Here is a 21,851-nt window from a genome sequence, read left to right on the forward strand (position 1 = left end):
AGGTTTACTATTTTAAAGCTAATAATATAAATAATACTTGCTTCATTTCATGCTACGGCACATTAAATAGGGCCGGATCCAGGAATTTTTGCAGGAGGGGTTTGTCCGATTCTTGTTAAACATACATTATGCATGAGGTAAATCTGCCTATTGCAAATCTTTATTTAGGTTTCAGAATGATCACGTACAATTGTTGATCATAGTGAATCGCCTATAAACTGTTATGTGCAATGCGTCATCTATTTATTTTGGAATTCAGGCGGTGGACACCAACCTCATTGTTGTCTTGTTTTGCTTTCATGGTAACAAGTCAAAATGAATTCCTTTAGTCTTAGTATGCATTTTCGACATTTGGGTAAGTCTAGGGTTAATTCAAATACAAAAATAATATAATTTCATATAAACTGCATTTATTGTCTAAGGGAGAGTGATATTACACCTTTAACATATACACATATATTCCTAACAATGCTATTTTAAAAAAATTGCATGATAACCGAAATGGAAAGTCTCTTTATATTTGGTATAAATGAAGTTATATTCATGTTTATGTCTAATTGCAAGCTAGCCAGTATTAAATAAGAGATATTTGAAAAGGTGGCCCAGGTAATTCATTGACTGAACCATAAACAGCACATTGTTTATATGGACAGGGTGATTCTCTCCAAGCATATCTTACAACTTGAACAGTTTTATTATTACAAGATGTTGGTACTTCTAGTGTCACCGTTGTCGATGTACTTGTCATGGTTGTAACAGCATACCATGACGTCAGCGATGGCAGATCACAAACAGCCAATGATAAACTACAACAGAACTGAAATAAAGCAAAAGAAAATTTTAATACCCGTAACTAATTGATTTACATTGATTTAAAAGATGGATGTATATTAATCTGAATTATTTTTAACGCTACCATGGAAGTAATACAATTTTGAGATAATTATAACCAATTTTACTCCCAGGAATCAACAGGTTTAGCTACAAACTAAACGTACCCTACTCACTTTGAAATATAACCGTATGATGCTTACCCAATGACTAAAGAATTAACACAAACAGATCAAAACACTCCAATGATTTATTTTTGCTCTACGCCCTTTAAACTGAGTAAGTATCCTTTATATAGAGGGTTGTTTTTAGTTTAAAATAGTGAGATATAGAGGAAGATTCCATCTATTCTTATCTTACCTCGAAGCCATTTTGAGATTTTATGAGTAGATTCGCTTGTCCCATATCATAAATAATAGATAACTGATTGTTAAGTCGGGAAAAGATCACATGAGAAGGAAATGGACCCTGGTATTTTTCTGCTTTCCCATAAGCAACAGCAAGTCCGGATAACGCTAAACGGCTAGCCACTGTCTCTTTGTCTCTCGGGTGAACGCTAAAAAGTAAGTTTAATTCTTTTAAGATTGGTATTGAACGATGTACCTCAAATGTATCTGGTTCACAGAATAGTGGTTTCTTTAATCTTTAAAAACCACCCCGTAAAATCATGAGGAAACATACCTATAAAAAGGAGAAGTATAATCCGGCAGATCCATAGCAACTGCCATGAAAACATTTTTCTGACGTGGATTCGGCACTGACCCGTAGCCAGTTGTTTGAGACCACCTGATCCCTGGGTAGCCAGTAGAAATAGAAGGGTCGTTTCTGTTGGCTGCTAACTGAATTATAAAATAATTCATTGATTGGTAGATTTTGGATACTACTCCGCTTTTTCTTCACATAAACACCCGGCCCTGTATTCAGAAAATATTTTGAAGGTAGTTCGCTTTCATTAATTGCAATGGATATACATGTACATGCAGTATTTCTTTACCTGAACGAATCCAAAAGGGAATGAACTTGAGGTCTGGGGGTTGCTTTCACTGAACTTCACTCTCCAATCATCAATCATAGCAGGAAAACTACAGTTATAACCCAAAGGATTCCCAGCATTGGCTTCCCCTATTAAACCAAGAAGTATATTTACAGATACATTACGTAAGATTTAGATAAAGAGCTGACCATTCTTATAATAGCTCAAAAATAGATAATGTCAAATGAAAATATTGAAAATTTCATTCAAATTACTTCATTCTGAACCAAGTTATCACTGTGTGTAGTTTTGACAAGATGTGTGCATAGTGGTAACCAGGCGCTGGTAAATTCGAGACTTAGCCTCGCTTTCCCATTTTTAAATTAAATTTTTAAATGGCGAACCGTTCTAATCTAGTTAAAATCTCGAGTATCCGATGCCACCGAGAGTTGATTATGGTCTTGTTTTGTTAATAAATGTCAAATTAATAGTTTATATAAAGAAAGACCTGCAATAGGCCGATTTAGCTCTTGCATAATGCATATTTAAAGCTGTTCAGTCATGTCATTACAAATCTGCTGAACACTCCATTTACAGTGACTTTATATTTTGAATGCTGTTGAAGGCATTTCATTACCTTGATACCATATTACTCCATATATCGTGTAGTTTAAAAACGGATGCATCATCGCATTCCAAAGTACAGAATATGCTGTAGGCCACGGAACGTCACTGAAAACATAAATTAGGTCCATTGTAATAGACAAAATACGGCCCTAAGACCATTGTAACCTTACTGATCTAATGTATCTGGTTACGACGATATGAGTTTTAGATCTGACTCTATTGATTCGTCGTTGTTATCGTAATTGTCTATTTACAAACATATTTATACAGACACTATTTCCGTACATTGCAAAACACTATATATTCATATTTCATTGTTCGAGTTTATTAGATTTTAATTAGTCTTTATGGCAAAACATTTAACTATTAAGAAATTTGTAGATCCGCTTTTAATGTACTATTCAAAAAAAGTAGGGGATATTTGATTTTTAAGTGTTATTAAAGTCACCTAATGAAACTGACGAAGAAACAAATGACAAAATGAAATGAAGTTCACATTCATCGATTTATTCCAAATGATCGTTAGACTAAGTAAGGCACAGACTGACCATTATAAGGGTAAAATGATACCCGGGGTCAAACAGCAAAGTTACCACAGCATCACAACCAAGTCAGTAACGGGTAAATCCTCCTCTGTTTGCCAAACAAGCATTGATCCGACGTGGCATACTCCTAATGAGACGTCTAAGGTCATTTTGGTCCAGACTGTCCCATTCCTGTTGCAACGCAGCAGCAAGTTCTTGGACATTGGCAGGACGTTGTTGACGTTGACGTAACCTCTGTCCAAGCATGTCCCAGACATGCTCGATGGGGGAGAGGTCGGGACTCAGTGCTGGCCAAGGTAATGCGGTGATGTTCTGTTGTTGGAGGTAACCTGTAACGATCCTGGCCCTGTGACATACTGGAAGATGAAACGGCGGCCATGACGTCGTGCGAACGGCACAACATGGACTGCCAAGATGTTGTCCCGGTAGTACTGGCCTGTAACACGCCCTGCAACAACATGTAAAGCCGTTCTTCCAGCAACAGTGATGCCTCCCCACACCATAACAGAACCACCTCCAAATCGATCATGTCTGATGACGTTAACGTCTTGGAAGCGCTCGTTTCGACGACACCACACCCTCCTACGTCTGTCCAAAAAATCAACAGTGAACCTTGACTCATCTGAAAACATCACATTGCTCCAGCGTCGATTATCCCAGTGTTGACAATCCCTACACCAACGACGTCTTGCCTGAATGTGATGATCTCTCAAACAAGGGATCACGCGAGGACGTCGGGCGCGAAGGTGACCCCTATGCAGTCGATTCCGAATCGTCTGGCCACTCACTCTCACACCAGTGTCTGTTTGAAGACGAGCGCTGATCTGATTTGCTGTGATGACACGATTTCTCAAGGCCAAGGTACGGATAAATCGATCCTGGGCTTGAGTTGTCGCCCTTGGTCGACCTGAGCGTGGTCTGTCCTGTACAGATTGTGTATCACGGTATCTGGACCATAGCCTGCTTATGACAGACTGAGAAACATTCATCGTCCGCGCCACAACCGCCTGTTTTGTGCCGATCTGTAGCATGCCAAGGGCACGTAACCTTTCATTTTGGCTAAGCCGACGCATATCAAAATTTGTTTTCTGGTCACTAAAACAATTAAACTGATGTTTCCACCCTGGAATTCAATGCCACAATGACTGTAACATTCAAAGTCAGAGTCGTGCAAATCTTGGGTTGGACCCCCATGATGATCCCAAGCATCACCTGCATTCCATGCGGTAGCTATTGGTGCGTTTGGGCGTCACATGTAACTGGAAATGTTTCTTCTGTTAGGTTCTATAGCGACTTTTTTCGTAGTCATTTGCATATTTTAGTATTATGCCCCCAAAATCAAATATCCCCTACTTTTTTTGAATAGTATATTTCAAAATAAAGCCATAATTTAGTAATAAGAGATTATTTTAGGAGGTAGATAAAATATTACCTTGTCTTCGGTTTTTCGGATATTCCACATCTTTCTAGAGCATCTGGGGAAGACCATGTTTCAATAGCAGTTCCTCCCCAATCTGATGCAACCAGACCAATAGGATATTTGAGTTTCTGGTATAGATATTTACCATATAACCAACAAACAGCAGAGAAATATGTCCAATTACCATTTCCCACACTTCCTAGAAAATTGGCATCGAAATTATTATTGGATGAATCTCTTTTTCTGTCGGAGCTCATATAGCAATATATACTCTTCAAAAAAAAAGTAAGGGATATTGAAATGCAAATACCTATGCAGGTTGTGATATGATAAATAGTCATGGACACTTGACATGCTTTGAGAGTATGTTCACAGATAAAGAACTTATCGCCCCGACAGAACCACTGAGCTGCATGTGCGACACGCAATAGCGCCATACACGTGGGAGGGGTTCATTGTCAAATTTGATACTTCTAGGAAAGGTTGATGAAAACTGCCGCTTGCTGGTTTATCCTATCCATGTTTGCTTACCTATCGGTTCTTGCATAAGATTTACTGTTTAGCGTATCTTTGCTTTAGTGTGTTACGTTTAATTTATTATTTTTAACAGTGTACGATATTAAATAATCATAGCACACATCTTGTTTAAACAGTGATAACCTGGCTCAGAATAAAGTAATTTGAATGAAATTTTCAATATATTCATTTTCCTTTATGTAGTTTTTAACTATTATAGCAAAAACGAATAGCACTTTATCTAAATCTTACATACTGTATCTTTAAAAAGCATGGTCACTCGGCACTTACAATATTACCACATTTGCGATGGAAAATCGACCACTGATAACAATGACATTACTTACGTGGCGATGCTACTGACCAAGGTTGCTCTACACTTATAAAATCGTACTGTGGTTCATGGGCTGTTTCCATAGCTACGGTAAACAATCTTATATCAGGATAGTAAGAAGATTCAGCTATTTCTTCAGATGAGTTGAAGGCCTGAAAAATAAAATGTGGATATGCATTACACCGTTCTTATTCTTGTTGGATCATTAACCGTTGCTACATCATAGATAATGGGTGTTTGTTTTCATTGGTTTCCTAATCATGGCCTACCGATTGTTAAGGAGTTATTAATACTCTTGATATCACTTGGGGGGGGGGGGGGCGAATGGTTAGCACGTGCGCGCTGTATCATAAGTCCTGTCATTGAGTCAACTGGCGTGGTTTCGAATCCCCGGTTGTACGTGACAAGGAGTAGGGTCGCCTGTCCAACCTCGTGGGTTTTCTTCTGGTCCTCCGGTTTCTTCCCACTGCTAAAGACCCCTACGCGCAAGCGAATTATTGAAATAAAATTAAACCATATGTTAGTCCCGAAATGACCTAGTTTGTGTCGAGTGGAGTTAAACCCCATTTCTCCCTCTATCTCTCTAATATCACTGCTTCAGTAATCTGGACATAACTATACAGCTAATCAATATGGCGTTGTTCATAATAAAATTAAATGTCGAAAACTCACCATAGGAAGAGTAAACTGCATATTACTTTGACCTGAACAGATCCACACATCACCAAAGAGTACATCATTAATTGTGATCATGTTTCCAAAACTGTTAGAAATATTGATAGAATAAGGACCACCAGCTTCATTCGGTGGCAGCAACACGCTCCACACACCTTTACCTTCTGGTCCCATCCATACCTGTAGTAATAGTAAGTACACAATCCTCAAATTTATCCATGTATCCAAACAGTCACATCATTAAAGCTGTTTAGATTTAATTACGCTAGTATGAATAAAATAAAACCAAGTACGAACAATCCAAACCATAAGACAGAATTCGAAGTCCTAAAAAACGTTAAAGGCAAAATAGTGTATTCAAGCAAAATAGTGTAATCAGCAAATGGACTGCTCCTCGTGTACAAAATACACGACAAACAGTGGTAACAGGTGTCCGGAAGAGTAAGCTTACCCTGCCTGGCGCCACACCCGCCATAGCTGCATCCAAACTATTAGGCGAAATCTCGGTAAAATAGCGTGATTGGCCAATGGGCTAACGTCAATGTAAATGGAAGGGGTTTAGCGTTCTTCTTTCAACACCAACCGGGATAATGAGAGAGGTTTTCCTTGCCAGGCCCTCGATCCTACTTCATTGAGAAGAGGAAACAAGGCTGGAAAATGCCGCAGTTCTTTCCGTACAAACACCGAGATTGTGAACCAGGATTTCTTGGTTAATAAGCCTCCGCGACTCCAAAATATGAGCATCTATATACACAAGAAAGATTTATATCACCCAAATAATTAAATTTGTCAATGAAGAGACTCTCAATAATTGGAGCGATTTTCTCATTAACAGATTTCCCAACAGTTGTAGAAATCACATAATCCTTAACGAGGCTCTCCTCAAAATCAAGATTATCTTCACCCCCATTTTCCTGAGCCATGGCCGGTAAATCATCTAGTATTTCGTCAATTTGAGCAGTGACATCATTGTCTGCCTTATCCGATAACTTCGGAATCTTAAAACGTGTTTGAGTGAGTTCCATAATCGGTTCGTTATCCTCCGACTCATCTCCTGAATCATAAACACCGGTAGTATTAGATGAAGTTTGTTTACTTCCGTCTGAATGACGTCGCTTCCTGTAATTTGGAGACGAAGAACTATTCAGCATCCCCGACAGCATATATCTAATTTCGTCCTTGAAGTTATCCATTTCAGACCTGAAGTTACCCAATTCATCGGCTTTCTTTGAAAAAGAATTTTCTCCCGTAACCGGCAAAGTTTGACAAGCCGATGTCAGCTCAGATGTATGGCTATTTTTAGTAACATCAACTGGGTCATCTCTCTTCCGAGTTAGACTAGCAGACGCCTTTTTGTCGTAGGGAGAGGAAGCAGTTTTATCTTTGCTATTACCTCGCTTCTTTCTCGAATTTTCCTTTTCCGGCTTTGTTTTGTCAAAAATCATTCCAGCGAAGTTAAAATCTTCAACCTCACTACTTGTACTTGGTCTGCTGGGCTTCGATTTTGAGCTAATACTATTAGTATTAGTGACCATGGACTCAGCCATTTTATTTGAGTGATTCGTCTGATTTCAATGACGAGAAAAGCACAAAAACCTTGAGAGCTGAGCTCTATTTCTTTACGTTATCACAAACCAACGTAAGAAGTTGCCTTAGGAATAAATTCCTATCTGTTTAAGAAACAGTCAAAAGAGGCGACAAATTTTTAAATTTGTAGATTGAATGGTGAACGATGTTACTCGTTCAAAAGCTAGCACGCTAATGGTAAAATGTGGCGCGCGCATCTCAAAGGACCGCCAAGATTACGTCATAGAGAAAGGTAAAATTCTTGGTTAATAAGCCTCCGCGACTCCAAAATATGAGCATCTATATACACAAGAAAAATTTATATCACCCAAAAAATTAAATTTGTCAAAAATTATTTAACTCGACCAAATCTAACGTCGTGTTCCCACTTCAACATCAGACATTATTGTTTTAGTGCCCTTCCCTTCAGTTTGATAACAACTCACATGAAAAATAACTTTTCAGTGTTTTATTTTCAAAAAGAGAAAATACCACTCAACTATTCCCTGTTCTTGTTGAATTTCTTGGGTGTTTATGAGTTTAACCAGGATAACGTCACCGATATTGGAAGAGTATCCCCATAAACTAGCTGCGGCAGGTGCTTTCTGTAGAACCATGTGATCACCGTAGTATGACGCCACTGATAAAGGGACATCTCTGCTTAAATTGAATGCGTTTCCGGCATTAACATCTACTGAAAAATATACATTTATATACACCAATGTGCCTTAAATTTTCAAGCCATCGGACCCATAAATAACCCAAATTATGATTTTCACATCTAAAAGGCGCCCTTAGTCTTTATGTGTAAAGCTATGCTAAATTTGTGTAAAATCCCGACTGTGCTATGAGGGAAATTTTGCCCGGACAGCCGCTCTTCGGCCTACTCTTACATCGAATTCCAACTGCCAATGGTTCTTTTACGTGCACGTCAATTTGTACACGGGATCTCGGTATTTCGTCCCATCCGACCGACTTTACGTTGCCCCTTGCCAGGTCCTCCGTCCTGCACCACTGACAGGGGAACCGCGCCGGAAAATCCCGATGAACTTTCTCGGTCAACACAGGGATCGAGCATGGGACCGCAGGTTAGCGAGCCAACGTCTTACTCGCTGAGCCTCCGTGGCACCGAAATTTATCTTCGGATGAGCTTAACAACACACAGTAATTCAATAATGGTCAGATTATGATGGAAATGAAAATGATCTACGTTTTTGCACCGACTGGGCTAATGAAGATAGGTTAGACCTGAACGGCTAGACAATGTCCTTGTCATGCCCTCCGTCCTGCACCACTCACAATCGGGAAACACGTCGGAAAATCCCGAGGAACTTCCTCGGCCAACACCCGGAGAGAACCCGAGACCTCAGCATACTGGCTAGCGAGCCAGCGTCTTTCTCACTGAACCATCGCGGTCCTCGAATTATAATTGAACCATTTAAAATGCTAACAAAATATTGCAGCCTATAGTGTGTTAAAACTAGATTTCGCAATAAAGTGGCATATCTAAAAATGGACCAACAGCGATAACGACAATTAAAATGTGGACGTGTACAAATTGTGTCCTACGGATAGTCGTTGTGTTAGCTATGAGATTACCGTCAATCTGTGCATAAAATATACGAAGTTGATCATAAAAACCTAAAAAATAGCATATTCTCAATACCTGACCGCCCATCTGATGTTTTTAAATACAGTAAAACGAGAAGCAGAAAATATTTCCCCTTCATTTTGACTACAAGCTGAATAAGTTATGATAAGCCCTCGTAAATTTGCATAGCTTCTTATTAGTGATAAGAAGTTACAAAAATAGGTCGCCCTTGTTTGTAAAGTGTTCATATTATCATTTTAAAACGAGTAATGGGTGCGAACAAATTACACCCACATTGGCATTCAATCAAACAAGGACAATCGCCTAATGAAAGTTGCCAGATGATCATTTATTTTCTTTATGACCTTAAATCAACAAATCTCACTTAAAGTGTGCAAAAACTTTAAAATTATTACTGTTTATTTATTCAGCTTCCTTTTCATGAAATCTCAGTTGTAAAGGGTTCTCTTCCGACGAATCTCGGTGTTTCAACATCAGCTACTTATGAAATGATGCAATTGGGTTCGAACAGTTCCGTAACCTTCGGTGTGGGATACTTAGCTAGCGACCAATGCATTTTAAAGCTCGGACCTCGTCGGTTTAGGGAAGGCCAGTTCATGTGATCAGGAAACAATTGTTTCATGATTTGAGCAACGATATTCTTTCTATATATTCCCAAATGAATATTCACCTTTAATAAAACACTCACTAGTCACACCACACAAACACATTACAGCCGATAAGTTTATTGACATTATACAATAAGAGATATTTTAAAGGGGGGCCCAGGGAGTTCATTGACCACACTATAAACAGCACATTGTTTATACGGACAAGGAGATTCTCTCCAAGCATATCTAATCAAAAGAATGTGTTGGTTAGTGCAAGATGCAGGTACATCTAGTATTAGGGTTGTTGGTGTACTGGCCAATGTTGTAACAGGAAACCACGAATTAAGAGATGGTTGATCACAGACAGTTTTATCTTGGGACGAACTACAACAAAACTGAAAAAAATACACAGTAGTTATTATAACATAACCTTGATAGGTACATCAAGTATTCGTATAATTCATGGTACCCAAAGAAAGAATAAGGGTTGTCTACAGATAGCAATATTGTATATTGAGGTAATTGACTTCTGAGAAGGATACCTCTGCAGTATATGGAATGAAATGGGATTTAACGTCCTACTGTTCCGAATCGACTGGGCTAATGAAGACGGGCATATTATGTTATGCAATGTGCTATACGGGGCAGTTTTGCCCAGACAGCGGCACTTCAGCCTACTGTTATTTCAAATTCCCAATAACAAATAACGAAACACGATTTAACTTCACACTGTCGACACTGATACTAGAACTACGGTGGTGCACAGCCTTTGCCTACTATTATTGGGTATATTTTGAGGAGAAATTTGTGGTGTCTTTCATCAATCTAAATCACAAGGCAACTATATAATACAGTTCTGCAGACCGACACTTAAATTCAATGGTTTAATAACTTATAATGATTTTACCGCACCGCAGTTGAAAACCTAAAAAATAAAATTATTACCTCAAATCCCTTAGCCGATCTTACTTCAATGTTTGTCAAACCCATATCATAAGTAATGGTCAACTGTTTGTTCCCTTGCGAAAATTTTACATCCGATGGATAAGGTCCTTGAAATTTTTCGACCTTTCCATAAGCAACCGCAAGTCCCGATAAAGTTAATCGACTTGCCACTGTCTCTTTATCTCGTGGATGAACACTTTGGAAAGGTGAAGTAAAATCTGGAAGATCCATAGCAAGTGCCATAAAGACGTCTTTCATTCTAGGGTTCGGTACTGTGCCATAGCCAGCTGTTTGGGACCATCGAATATCTGGATATCCCGTTGTAATTGAAGAGTCGTTTAGTCTAGGTGCTAACTAAAACGAACAATATTATTTTATATAATTAAAGGTTATGTCGATACGGGGTGTCGCTCATCACTTTGTTTGACTTTCACAGATCTCTGTTAATCATAATATTATATGCTTTGGTGACAGTTGTTCTGCATGGGGTGGGATGTACTTACTCTTGTTAAAGCGCCTGACACGGAGCATAACAAGGTTTTATTATACGCCTGTACCAAAACAGCTATTGGATATTTGGATATGAAATGATATTCCTTAACGCTAACCTGAACGAATCCAAACGGGAATGAACTTGAGGTCTGGGGGTTGCTTTCACTGAACTTCAATCTCCAATCATCAATCATAGCAGGAAAACTACAGTTATAACCCAGGGGGTTGCCCGAGTTCAACTCTCCTTTAAAATTAAAATAAAATCACATAAGTGGCGAAATTTTCATATTCATGTCAGTTTTTGTCATGGTTACCATTTAGAAATAAAGCAAAGTGCATCGCAACTTACCTTGATACCAAATAGTCCCATATATTGTATAGTTTAAAAATGGGTGAATCATCGCATTCCATAAAACTGAATGAGCTGTGGGTGCAACACTGAAAAACACAAATTAGCGTGTAATGTATGTTCATATTTATGTTTCATCATATTTAACTTTTATTTAAATATTAAAATATTTCCTATACGTTATTAAATGATATGGTATAGGTATCATTAAAGTCCATTCCACTTCATGCTCGTTCCGGATAGTTAGATTTTCGACGGCCATCTTGAGGTACGTAGCATACATTATAATATTTAGGTACCAACATACTACAATACTTCACCCCACGCTCTTTATTTTATTCAACCTCTCAATTCAACTTCTTCTACAGTATATTTTTTTTGGAAAATATGAGTATGTATTATTTGCGTAATCACTTTAAATCTGACTTAGTTGTAGAGTTATCTTTTATCTGGCATTTTTTCAAGGCATCGGGTGATGACCAAACTTCAATAGCAGTACCTCCCCAATCAGAAGCAACCAGACCAATAGGATATTTGAGTTTCTGGTACAGATCTTTACCATATAAATAACAGACAGCAGAGAAATATGTCCAGTTACCATTGCCTACACTACCTTAAACACAAGGGAATTTGAGATTATATGTATGTATCAAATCTGGATACCACCTCTAGAAATAATTAAAGGGTCCCCGACTAAAAATAAGTAAAGCTAATGATCATCCATCTATTCCAATACTTCTTACATGAGGACTGAATTAATACAAATGATGTATGGTTTACTAAATTTCTGGAATGTACGTCTAATACAATTAATCTGTAACATACATGAAGAGTCTTACTTGGTGAAGCTACAGACCAGGTCTCCTCGACACTGATGAAATCATATTGTGGAGTATCTGCTGTTTTCAAAGATGCAGTAAACAATCGTATATCTGGATATGCTGCTGCTTCAGCTACTTCTTTAGATCCGTTGTAAGCCTATTATTGTAGTACACAATTATGTTAGGACAGCGTCTTAATTCGTTCTTTAACTTACCGTTTTTTTAAATTGTGTTCTATGACGAGATCATTTGTTGGCTTAGTTTTGTATTTGCGTTGGCGTTCCTATTTAATCTTGATAGGTGTCTATGAATATAACGTGTACTTTTGCCCCGGCTTTATCAGACAGTTTGGTTACATTGTCTGGTAGAATTCACAACATTATTGTTTCATTCAATCTCATACGCCTTGGGGCTTATAGATATAGATACAAATATAAGAATTCGGGATGACATTCACGCCACAGGTGATTAAAACAGAAATATGAAATTAAGTGAAATGGGGTTTAACGTTTTACACCAATCGGGCTAATAAAGAGCAGGTGGTTAAATCAGAGGGCTTATGAAAGTAAAAAAGTTTGAAAAGAGAAGAATTATGTTAACTGCAAATTTTGCAATAAAATACTTTAATCATGATTAATTACCCAGCAAAGGAATCGACAGTTTGGTTACATTGTCTGGTAGAATTCACAACATTATTGTTTCATTCAATCTCATACGCCTTGGGGCTTATAGATATAGATACAAATATAAGAATTCGGGATGACATTCACGCCACAGGTGATTAAAACAGAAATATGAAATTAAGTGAAATGGGGTTTAACGTTTTACACCAATCGGGCTAATAAAGAGCAGGTGGTTAAATCAGAGGGCTTATGAAAGTAAAAAAGTTTGAAAAGAGAAGAATTATGTTAACTGCAAATTTTGCAATAAAATACTTTAATCATGATTAATTACCCAGCAAAGGAATCGACACTTTGGTGTGAGGATTGTGTCTTTTAATATAAATATTATATATAATATAGTTGATCCACGTCTTAACAGCTCTGCTAATTATTATTTTCATAGATATATGTAAGTATTGTGGACCCCCACGTAAAATGGACCAGCTAACGTGTACGTGTTTAACTTTTAATTGGCTTTAAATTACAAATATATCGCCATATCTAAATAATGTGTCATTTGGCAATATAAACCACAATTTACAGTGTACGGATCCTGTTATGTTCTTCACGTGGGGAATCACGCCAGCGGGCGGCCAGCAGGCGGCCAGCAGGCGGGGCTTTTGCTACGAGACAACTGCCTCAGTGAATATTTTGTTGAACATATCATTGATATCACTTCGGCTACATTATGTTTCTGACTAGGCGCTAATTGAATATTACGTGTTCGAGTGTTACTAAATACAACAATATTTTTGTAATAACATGTACCATAGGAAGAGTAAATTGCATGTTACTTTGGCCTGAACAGACCCACACATCCCCAAACAGAACATCGTTGATTGTAAGAGCAGAACCATGATCGCTTTCAACTACAACACTGTAAGGACCACCGGCTTTGACAGGTTCTAGGAAGACTTTCCACACCGCTTTATTTTCCGGTCCAATATAAACCTGTAAAGTGAGAAAAGTTAAAATCATAAATAATATGATTTGGTTCTGCATTTTGTTGAACCAAGTACTAAAACTTTATACTTACACTTGCGTAACCCTGTCAATAACGTGCGAATCTGCAATGATTCGGCGATGTTAGTTTCATCAAAAATGCAAGTTACCCCCCTCGCCCACTGGCTTTTTATTTATGATTGTATTTGACTGGTCGATAAAAATAGCACAATTATCAAGGGCGGATTAATGGAGTAGAACGGCGATGCCACTAGGAATACCAAGAATGTGATACGTGAGGCAACTCGCTCTTACTACAACCAGAAAGACTGAAATGTTTTTCTTTGTTTATTACAAATGGCGCCTGAGACAATAGCATACACGACCCGTGTAGTTTTAAAAATATTTTATTCACAAACGAATGGGATTGAGCAACCTATATCATCTCTTTCCATAGATACAAAAGTAATAAAGAGGAATATGTTTAAAGAATGTACAAACATTAGAATTAATAAACATATAACATACAAAAGTTGTGTGGAAGTGTATTTTGCACTGATTTTGAAATTAAAATCTATGACTTTGTTTGATACAACAATATTAACTACGGAAGCGTATAGGGGTCATACAAAATTTTGTAGAAGACCTCGAGATCCTAATTTAATGTTCTCGAGATCCCCTAAAAACTTTCTCGAGATTCTCCCATCCTGTGTTAACGATCTCGAGAATTCAAGTTAATTTTCTCGGGATCTTGACATCCTGTGTAAATTTTACCGAGATTTTGAGTATTTTTATACTCTCGACTTACAGCGCCCGCATCGTTCTGGAGTTACCCCCCCACCCCTTTTCCCGAAAACCCTGTTAACGCAATAGAGGCTGTAGTTTTTTAAAACTGATTTTGTTTTTCAAATGTGTTGTGATTTTCAGTACTCCACGAACTTTTGTTACAAACGTTTGCTGCGTGAGCGTCTTTTGAAGCATTGGTATCATGAGTACGGATAGAAGCTAGATTTCTGGAGGGATTGTCGCAACTAGAGAATGGACCTTATTGATTTGCAGCGCTCTCCGACTTTTCGTTATAGCGTTATTCATATTTTTCCGTTTGGTGAACGCGAGAGTTTTTCAAGATTTTTGTTTTAAAATCCACCGCGAAGCATTTGGGCCACAAAACAATAAACCATGTGTCTAGCTATATTCTAAAAGAAATATGACCAGAAAACCATGCAAATTACGACATTTTCAATAAACTTCGCCCACACATTAAATTGAAATAATTTAACAAGCAAGTCTGTAATTCCATGCTTCACACATTCCAAGCTAACGCAGTAAGGTTTTGATTTTCATGGTATGAAAATAAAGCATTGGGACAATAAGAGAATGGATGGACCTAATCGATTGTCTGTTTATTCTTTCATTAGTTAGCAGTGCGTCACATTTGAAAAACAAAATCAGTTAAAAAAAAAAATTAGCCTCTATCGCGGTAACAGGGTATTCGGAAAAAAAGGGGTGGGGGAGGGGTAACTCCAGAACGATGCGGGCGCTGTAAGTCGAGAGTATAAAAATACTCATGATCTCTGGAAATTTACACAGGATGTCAAGGTCCCGAGTATATTAACTTGAATTCTTGAGATCGTTAACACAGGATGGGAGAATCTCAAGAAATTTTTTAGGGGATCTCGAGAACATCTCGAGGTCTTCTACAAAACTTTGCATGAACCCTATACGCTTCCGTAGCCTTGCCTGTTGTTCAATCCTTTTAAAATGAATACAATATTGTTTAAACTAAACTAGCCTTATAAAATGAATTACTAGAGCTAAATTTCAAGCTTTTAGCAATGCTACGCTTCTACTTCTAAGTGCCACAGCCCACTATTGTGTGTTTGTCAAATTATGTTCATAAGAAATGTATTTTTATAATCTATTGTCAAGATAATCTATTATTCTGCGTGTGTATAAAATTGTATGGCTTATGATTTGATATATTAGTGACTGGCATTTTTAATTTGGCATATATTTTATTTATGTATTTATCTACGGTAAACATAGAAGTACTATGACTTATCTACTTTTGATATACATATAAGAACAAGGGTCGATAAATCAAACAGTATTGTGTTATTAAAAGTCTGTATTTTAAATAGTACAATAATACTTTACCACTGTTGCTGAAAACTGGACAACTCTTGCACCCGTATCCAGGAGTGAAACAACTATGACGTCATCACCAATGGTAGAATATCCCCATATACTGGCGTAAGCCGGGGCCTTTTGTAAAACCATGTGGTCATCAAAATACGAAGGAAGAGATAACGTACCGTTCGATTTTCTTGTACCTGTAAAAACGTTGAAAGAGAACAACAACAGATTAGCCCAAACATTTAAACACATAGAGCAGTTGTGCTTGTCAATTCAAATAAATGTTCCTTACATATATTCCCTATTTTTTATTCATTACATTGAAATATTCTAATACCTGAAAATGCTTTAATACACACAAACTGCAGAAAAATAACACACACTATGAGTATCTTCATGTTGCCACATTTGTCGGATACCCAGTCTGTAGTAGGTTATAGGTCACGTGACGTTTGAAGAGATTAAGGCCAAGGTAATCAGATAAGACTCTTAATAAATAAATTGTTTCAATGACATTTAGTAATTGAACTAGTGTATACAGGTCACAATTCGATGGAATACAATTACTTCTTATTACTGAGCGACGTTTCGACTAGGCTTCTCTAGTCAATATCAAGCATTGCTTGATTGCTTGTATACTCTTAAGGGCAAGGTAAAGTGACAAAAATTGTCACAACACCTGAAATGGGGGGGGGGGGGGTCCTAAAAAAATCATTCACAACACCTTTAGTGCCTTTATTTTGGTGTCTAAACGTGCTTGAGATGAAACTGAACAATAAAAAATGGATGACAATCAAAAATAATGACTTTGGAATTTGTAACTTTGGAAAATATAAAACAAATATACCATTCAGCACTGCGCAGCTACAGGGTAAACAACTCAGCATGGGAAATCACAGAGATACCTGAATATATACACTACAACCATCAAGACTTCAAATTTCGAAAACTATGTTTGTTTTAGCACACAACGTCCATATAATTAAACTTTTTTTTTTCAAGGGATTACTTTCAGACTTTTTTGTATGGAGTACCATCATAAACATCATTTGGATTAAATGTTTCGGGTCTGTATGGAAAATTGAAACTGCTTTTGGTTTTCAGCAATTTTTTGTAATGAATACACATTGTTATCATTTGTATTACTTCTTAATTTACCCCTTGAAGATGCACTGACAATTAAACATTGAACATTTTTACCAAGTTTTACAGTAAAATAATTTGTTATAAATTTTATTCAATATTTATTCACACTCAACATATTGTTTAATCTTAGATTGTACACTATTGAATGTGGAAATGTCCAGCCGAATGACTGATTGGAAAATATGATGGGTTTCAAATGGTACTCCATAGAAATGAATTTGCCCCATAAAAATTATATCTAGGGAACAAATTCTATATCAGACCCTCAAAATGATTATTATTCTAACATAAATGAATAACAATCTATCCAAAATTTAGAAACAAGCCTTTTTGCTAACATTTACCAACACTTGACAACGGAAGCCATGATAGCTTAGATTTTGACAGTTCTGTTTTCATCAATTTACAGAACGGTCCATATGAAAAATGTTGATATTAAAAGATGTGACAGTTCTTGCAAATGAAGCGCAATAGTCTATAATATTACGATTTACCACCTGATGTAAGGATAATTGTGATAGTATAAGTCAAAATGTATTTCCTGCATTTTTGTTTACCTTTCTGCGTCGAATTACCGCCCAAAGGAAGTGTTGCTCGCATCAATGAGTTCATGCATGACATATTTTTTTCATATTAACAAATCCCGTACATGACACCTTTTTTGTATTTTGATATGAATTAATCGTATTCCCCGCAGTTGTTTTAATTAAAAAATTAAAAATTTGTATTTTAAATTAACGCTTTGCTCATTGATATTCGCATAAGGTCAAGATTGAAAAAGAAAATGGCGGATCCTAACCCCGTGGTAGTAAGGCCGTGCAAATTTCACACTACAAGGAAATGGGAAAGCAACCAGAAAATCTAAGACTCGACTACTGTACTACATTGATCAGAGTATAAATAGAGAGATAATAGCTGTCCCCAAGTTTTATCGTTTTGTCTGTAGGTGTAACCGCGATTGGACACGATGAAACTGAAATTTTCGTTTACGTGATAACACGCGGATGTACGAATTAAAGGGATATTGACAGTGAAATAGTGTATTGTGAGTAACAGAGTTTATTTTGGACGATTGTATCCAAGGGCCACTATTCTGTGTTGGGAAATAATATCTTCAGCCTTGTTGGTGTTGAGACTACTATGGTGTCACTTTACCTTGCCCTTAATAAATAGATGAAATATTGTCTTATCCTGTATTCAAATGGGTCAAATATTGTCTTATTCTGTATTCAGTAGTAAATAAACCATCTGTCTTAAGAAACACTTAAACGTTTTTCCTTAAACCCCTGTCACACTCACCCTCGATAACGCCCCCAAAGTATGAAAGCAAGAGACAAAGGACAGTAAATTTTTGGGGATTAAACGAATTTGTGGAAACGGTCAAAACAAGCGCAGTGGGTCGACGCTCTGACGAGAACGGTGTAAAGGCCCGTTTATACTGAGCGGAAACGCGACCGCGACGACAGAATTCGATTGCTTAAATGCTATTTCAATGCAGTCGTTTATACCGACGGTGAACGCGAACGCGATCAAATTTTTGTTCGCGCGGAAAACTGCAGAGATTGCCCCCAGAGCGACTTTTTAAAGAAAATTCGCGCGAACGATTGTCATTAGCCAATCAGAGTACGAGGTCAAAAGTCATACATGTGACGTATCTGTGGCAGCTGATTCGAGACGGCTTCGCGACCACTTTCAGTACGATCGATGAATCGCGCGGAAAATCGCAGAGGTCACAGTTCGCTCATGGATCTGTGAATCACATTAAGTTGTTGTGTTTTGTATTTGATCGATGCTAGCCTCTATCTCACACTGAACTGGAAAATAATCAGAGTCATCAAACTGTCCAACCTTAAAGGACAATATTGACGCCAGTCATTATCACATATGTGATAGAGCTGGTTAAACACATTCCAAATACAATTTTAACACAGAGATCATTGCTAGGATAGCTGAGTAATACAGGTTTCCTGAATCGGAAGTGACGAACGCCAAAGGAAAACACGAGTCATGCCTCTATATAACTGACTGATGTGACGAGTGATAACAGATACACGGCCGAATTTCTGCTCACTAATAATTCCTTCGAAGACCAAAAGTTGTTATACGGGACTGTAAGAGGATACCTGACAATTCAATAAAGTAATTGGATGTCATTAGATAAGAGAACACGAGAAAAAATAGAAAAAGTCCATACATTCCCATGTTTATATTCATTCTATACCTTATAAAAACATGGTAATGCACGGACTTTTTCTGTTTTTCTTTCGTGTTCTCTTATCTAGTGGCAGTCAATTCTGTCCGTCTGTCTGTCCGTCACACCTTTTGGGACACAACAACTCTCTTTCTAATTAAGCTACAATGTTTAAACTTGGTGGAGGTGTTTATTAGGCCAATGCCTTGATGAAGTTCGAAGATGAGCATTTTCGGCTTAGGATAAGCAGAGATAAGCAATTTGATTGGTTGATGCTTTGGGAACGATAACTTTAGTTCTAATTAAGTGAGAGTGATGAAACTTGGTGCATAGTTTCATTACACCAGTACCTTGACTAAGTTTGATAATGAGCATTTTCTGCTCAGGGTAAGCAGAGCGATAAGCAATTTGATTGGTCGAGACTTTGGAACACAATAACTCTCATTCTAATTGAGTTAGAATATTCACACTTGGCATAGGTGTCTATTAGGTGAATGCATTGATGGAATCTTTGAATGGCATTTAGCGATTGAACATAATATAACACAACACAGTTCTATGGATAACAATCACTATATTATATACACACGACGTTTCGACAAGAATTCACTGGTCGTTATCAAGCATACAAATTACAAATGAGGAAAAAATTGTGACAGTGTTATATATACGTACCTTGAACAATGATAAGAGAAACCATAAGTTAGCAATCATGAAACCCTAGCTTAATTGGGTTATCAAAGTAAGTATGCTAAGATTAATTATGATAGCACATAGTATAGTAAAAACTATCCCGCTCTCTAATCCCGCACAGTTCGTCCTTCCGTCATAAACCGTCCACGATATACCTATGAAACATTGGTGCCTTTTGTTAATAAGAAATTTCTCCGTTGAATAGCAACATAATTCTACCAACAATATATACTTAAAAGATTTAAAGCTATTTGTGTTCTTGGCAACCGGATATCAATCACGTGCGTGGGTGTGGGGTCCGTTCTGTCCTATTTTCGAAAATCGTATTAACTTGAAGATGACGATAACATCCGGTTCATCGAATATCAAAATACTGAGTGCTGTGAACGAAAATAGGCTTATCAGTGTTAAAGTAATCTGTACATTACTATGTCCAGAACAAATCCAAACATCACCAAACAAAACATCTTTAAGGATTAGGTTATCTAAATACATGTATGAAGTGGCTGTTACAGTGTATGATCCTCTTGCAGGTACTGCTCGTAAAGCTACTTTCCAAACCCCTTTCCTTTGTTACCTTTATAGACCTACGCTGGGTATGAAATGAAGAACGTATCAAAGTGACATATGCCTCCACTATGTTAACACTTCAAAAATAAATGAAATGAAATGGGGTTTAACGTCCCACTATTCTGCTCGGACTGGGCTAATGAAGACGGGCTTAGCCATACAGTGTGCTATGAGGGAAATTTTGCCCGGACAACGGCGCTACGGCCCACTCTAACATCGAATTCCAACTGCCAATGTGTACATTGGACCTCGTTTTCGTCCCATCCGAACGACTATACGTCTGAAAATACCGATGAACGTCCTCGGCCCACGCGGTAATCGAAAACGGGACCAACGTCCGTAGATTATATATAGAATTGCAAGAAAAACACATTCAAGGAAAGGTGGGATCACAGTCAACGACCTAGATAACAAACCTTAATCTCTCAACCCTCCGTGTTTCGAGTTAAGAACTGAGGCCATGACCTATAACGTTGCAGCTGCCGGAGCGATTCACACCCGGCATTTTTAAACAAAATTGACAATAGTTTTAATCAAAACAACGATTGATTATTGTTATTTATAATATTTCTACAACACCCAACTACAATTAAGCATATAATCCTACCTGAAACGTGTACAAATCGTCGTTTTTAAAATCGAGGCGTTAAACCGTTACTAAGACCGTCATCATGAAGGCGGGGCTAAATATAAGGCTTTTATAACAGCCAATCAAAAGGACAATCGAAAGCACAGTAACTATGAATGGATTTCGATGGCGGTGAAATGTCAGACAAAAACAAAGCTTCATTAATTTAAACGCGAATATTTGGAGTTAGGCGACAGTTGTGCCACTACATTGGCCTCTGTAAGTTTAATTAATAATAATATCATAAACTTATCTATTTTAAAGATGTTACATGCATTAATAAAGAAATTGAGTTTGCCACTTGGAACTAAAGGCATCCAATAGTAGCTAAAAACAAACACATCAGTATATCTCAACGTTTTTAGCTACGTTCTCGTAGCTATCAACGACCCTACATTCCGTCTACCAGTAACAATACCACCTTATTCTCAGTAGTTGAGTCTGCAACGTACATTAGAAAATCAAGTCTATGACTTTTTTAATATACGTCTTAGATTCGATTGTCTAGTATTAATTAGAGACTTGCCCTGTTATAGGCGTCTGTGCTGCTGAGCTGTTTCAACTGATAAAACTTAAAGAACTAACCT

The 21,851-nt window shown here is 37.5% G+C and overlaps 2 protein-coding genes across 3 annotated transcripts; both read right to left on the reverse strand.

Annotated features, from left to right (window-relative positions):
• Positions 1-525: 525 nt before the first annotated feature.
• Positions 526-9,809, reverse strand: LOC126809480 (sialate O-acetylesterase). Its single transcript, XM_050534087.2, has 10 exons — positions 9,788-9,809; positions 7,988-8,178; positions 5,919-6,101; positions 5,260-5,398; positions 4,409-4,595; positions 2,442-2,536; positions 1,826-1,953; positions 1,513-1,670; positions 1,192-1,387; positions 526-817 (listed from the first exon to the last, which is right to left on the reverse strand). Exons 1-10 carry the CDS (start codon positions 9,807-9,809, stop codon positions 575-577), a joined length of 1,542 nt encoding a protein of 513 aa, XP_050390044.1. The 3' UTR covers positions 526-574.
• On the reverse strand, positions 9,796-20,228 carry LOC126812369 (sialate O-acetylesterase). Of its 2 annotated transcripts, none has more exons than XM_050538741.2 (9): positions 20,049-20,228; positions 16,058-16,233; positions 13,727-13,909; positions 12,315-12,453; positions 11,890-12,088; positions 11,476-11,564; positions 11,243-11,370; positions 10,635-10,988; positions 9,796-10,084 (listed from the first exon to the last, which is right to left on the reverse strand). In XM_050538741.2, the coding sequence occupies exons 1-9, from the start codon at positions 20,071-20,073 to the stop codon at positions 9,833-9,835; spliced, it is 1,545 nt and encodes a 514-aa protein (XP_050394698.1). In that variant the 5' UTR covers positions 20,074-20,228; the 3' UTR covers positions 9,796-9,832. The 2 variants fall into 2 exon arrangements, with proteins under 2 accessions (XP_050394698.1, XP_050394697.1); XM_050538740.2 differs by lacking the exon at positions 20,049-20,228 and adding an exon at positions 16,374-16,452.
• Positions 20,229-21,851: the final 1,623 nt, after the last annotated feature.

The sequence above is a fragment of the Patella vulgata genome, chromosome 2 (assembly GCF_932274485.2).
Source record: "Patella vulgata chromosome 2, xgPatVulg1.2, whole genome shotgun sequence".
NCBI classification, from domain to species: Eukaryota; Metazoa; Mollusca; class Gastropoda; family Patellidae; genus Patella; species Patella vulgata.

Bases quoted from the DNA above. Each gene is read 5' to 3' on its own strand.
- LOC126812369 (XM_050538740.2), bottom strand. From the start codon at position 16,434: ATGAAGATACTCATAGTGTGTGTTATTTTTCTGCAGTTTGTGTGTATT. The intron at 13,910-16,057 runs GTAAAGTATTAT...CTCACTTTACAG, and splicing joins TCCAGTTTTCAGCAACAGTG to GTTTATATTGGACCGGAAAA. The intron at 12,089-12,314 runs GTAAGACTCTTC...CTTGTGTTTAAG, and splicing joins CTGGTCTGTAGCTTCACCAA to GTAGTGTAGGCAATGGTAAC.
- LOC126809480 (XM_050534087.2), bottom strand. From the start codon at position 9,809: ATGTGTTTGTGTGGTGTGACTA. The intron at 8,179-9,787 runs GTGAGTGTTTTA...ATTTTTCAGTAG, and splicing joins GTGTTTGTGTGGTGTGACTA to ATGTTAATGCCGGAAACGCA. The intron at 818-1,191 runs GTAAGATAAGAA...GCTTTATTTCAG, and splicing joins AATCTCAAAATGGCTTCGAG to TTCTGTTGTAGTTTATCATT.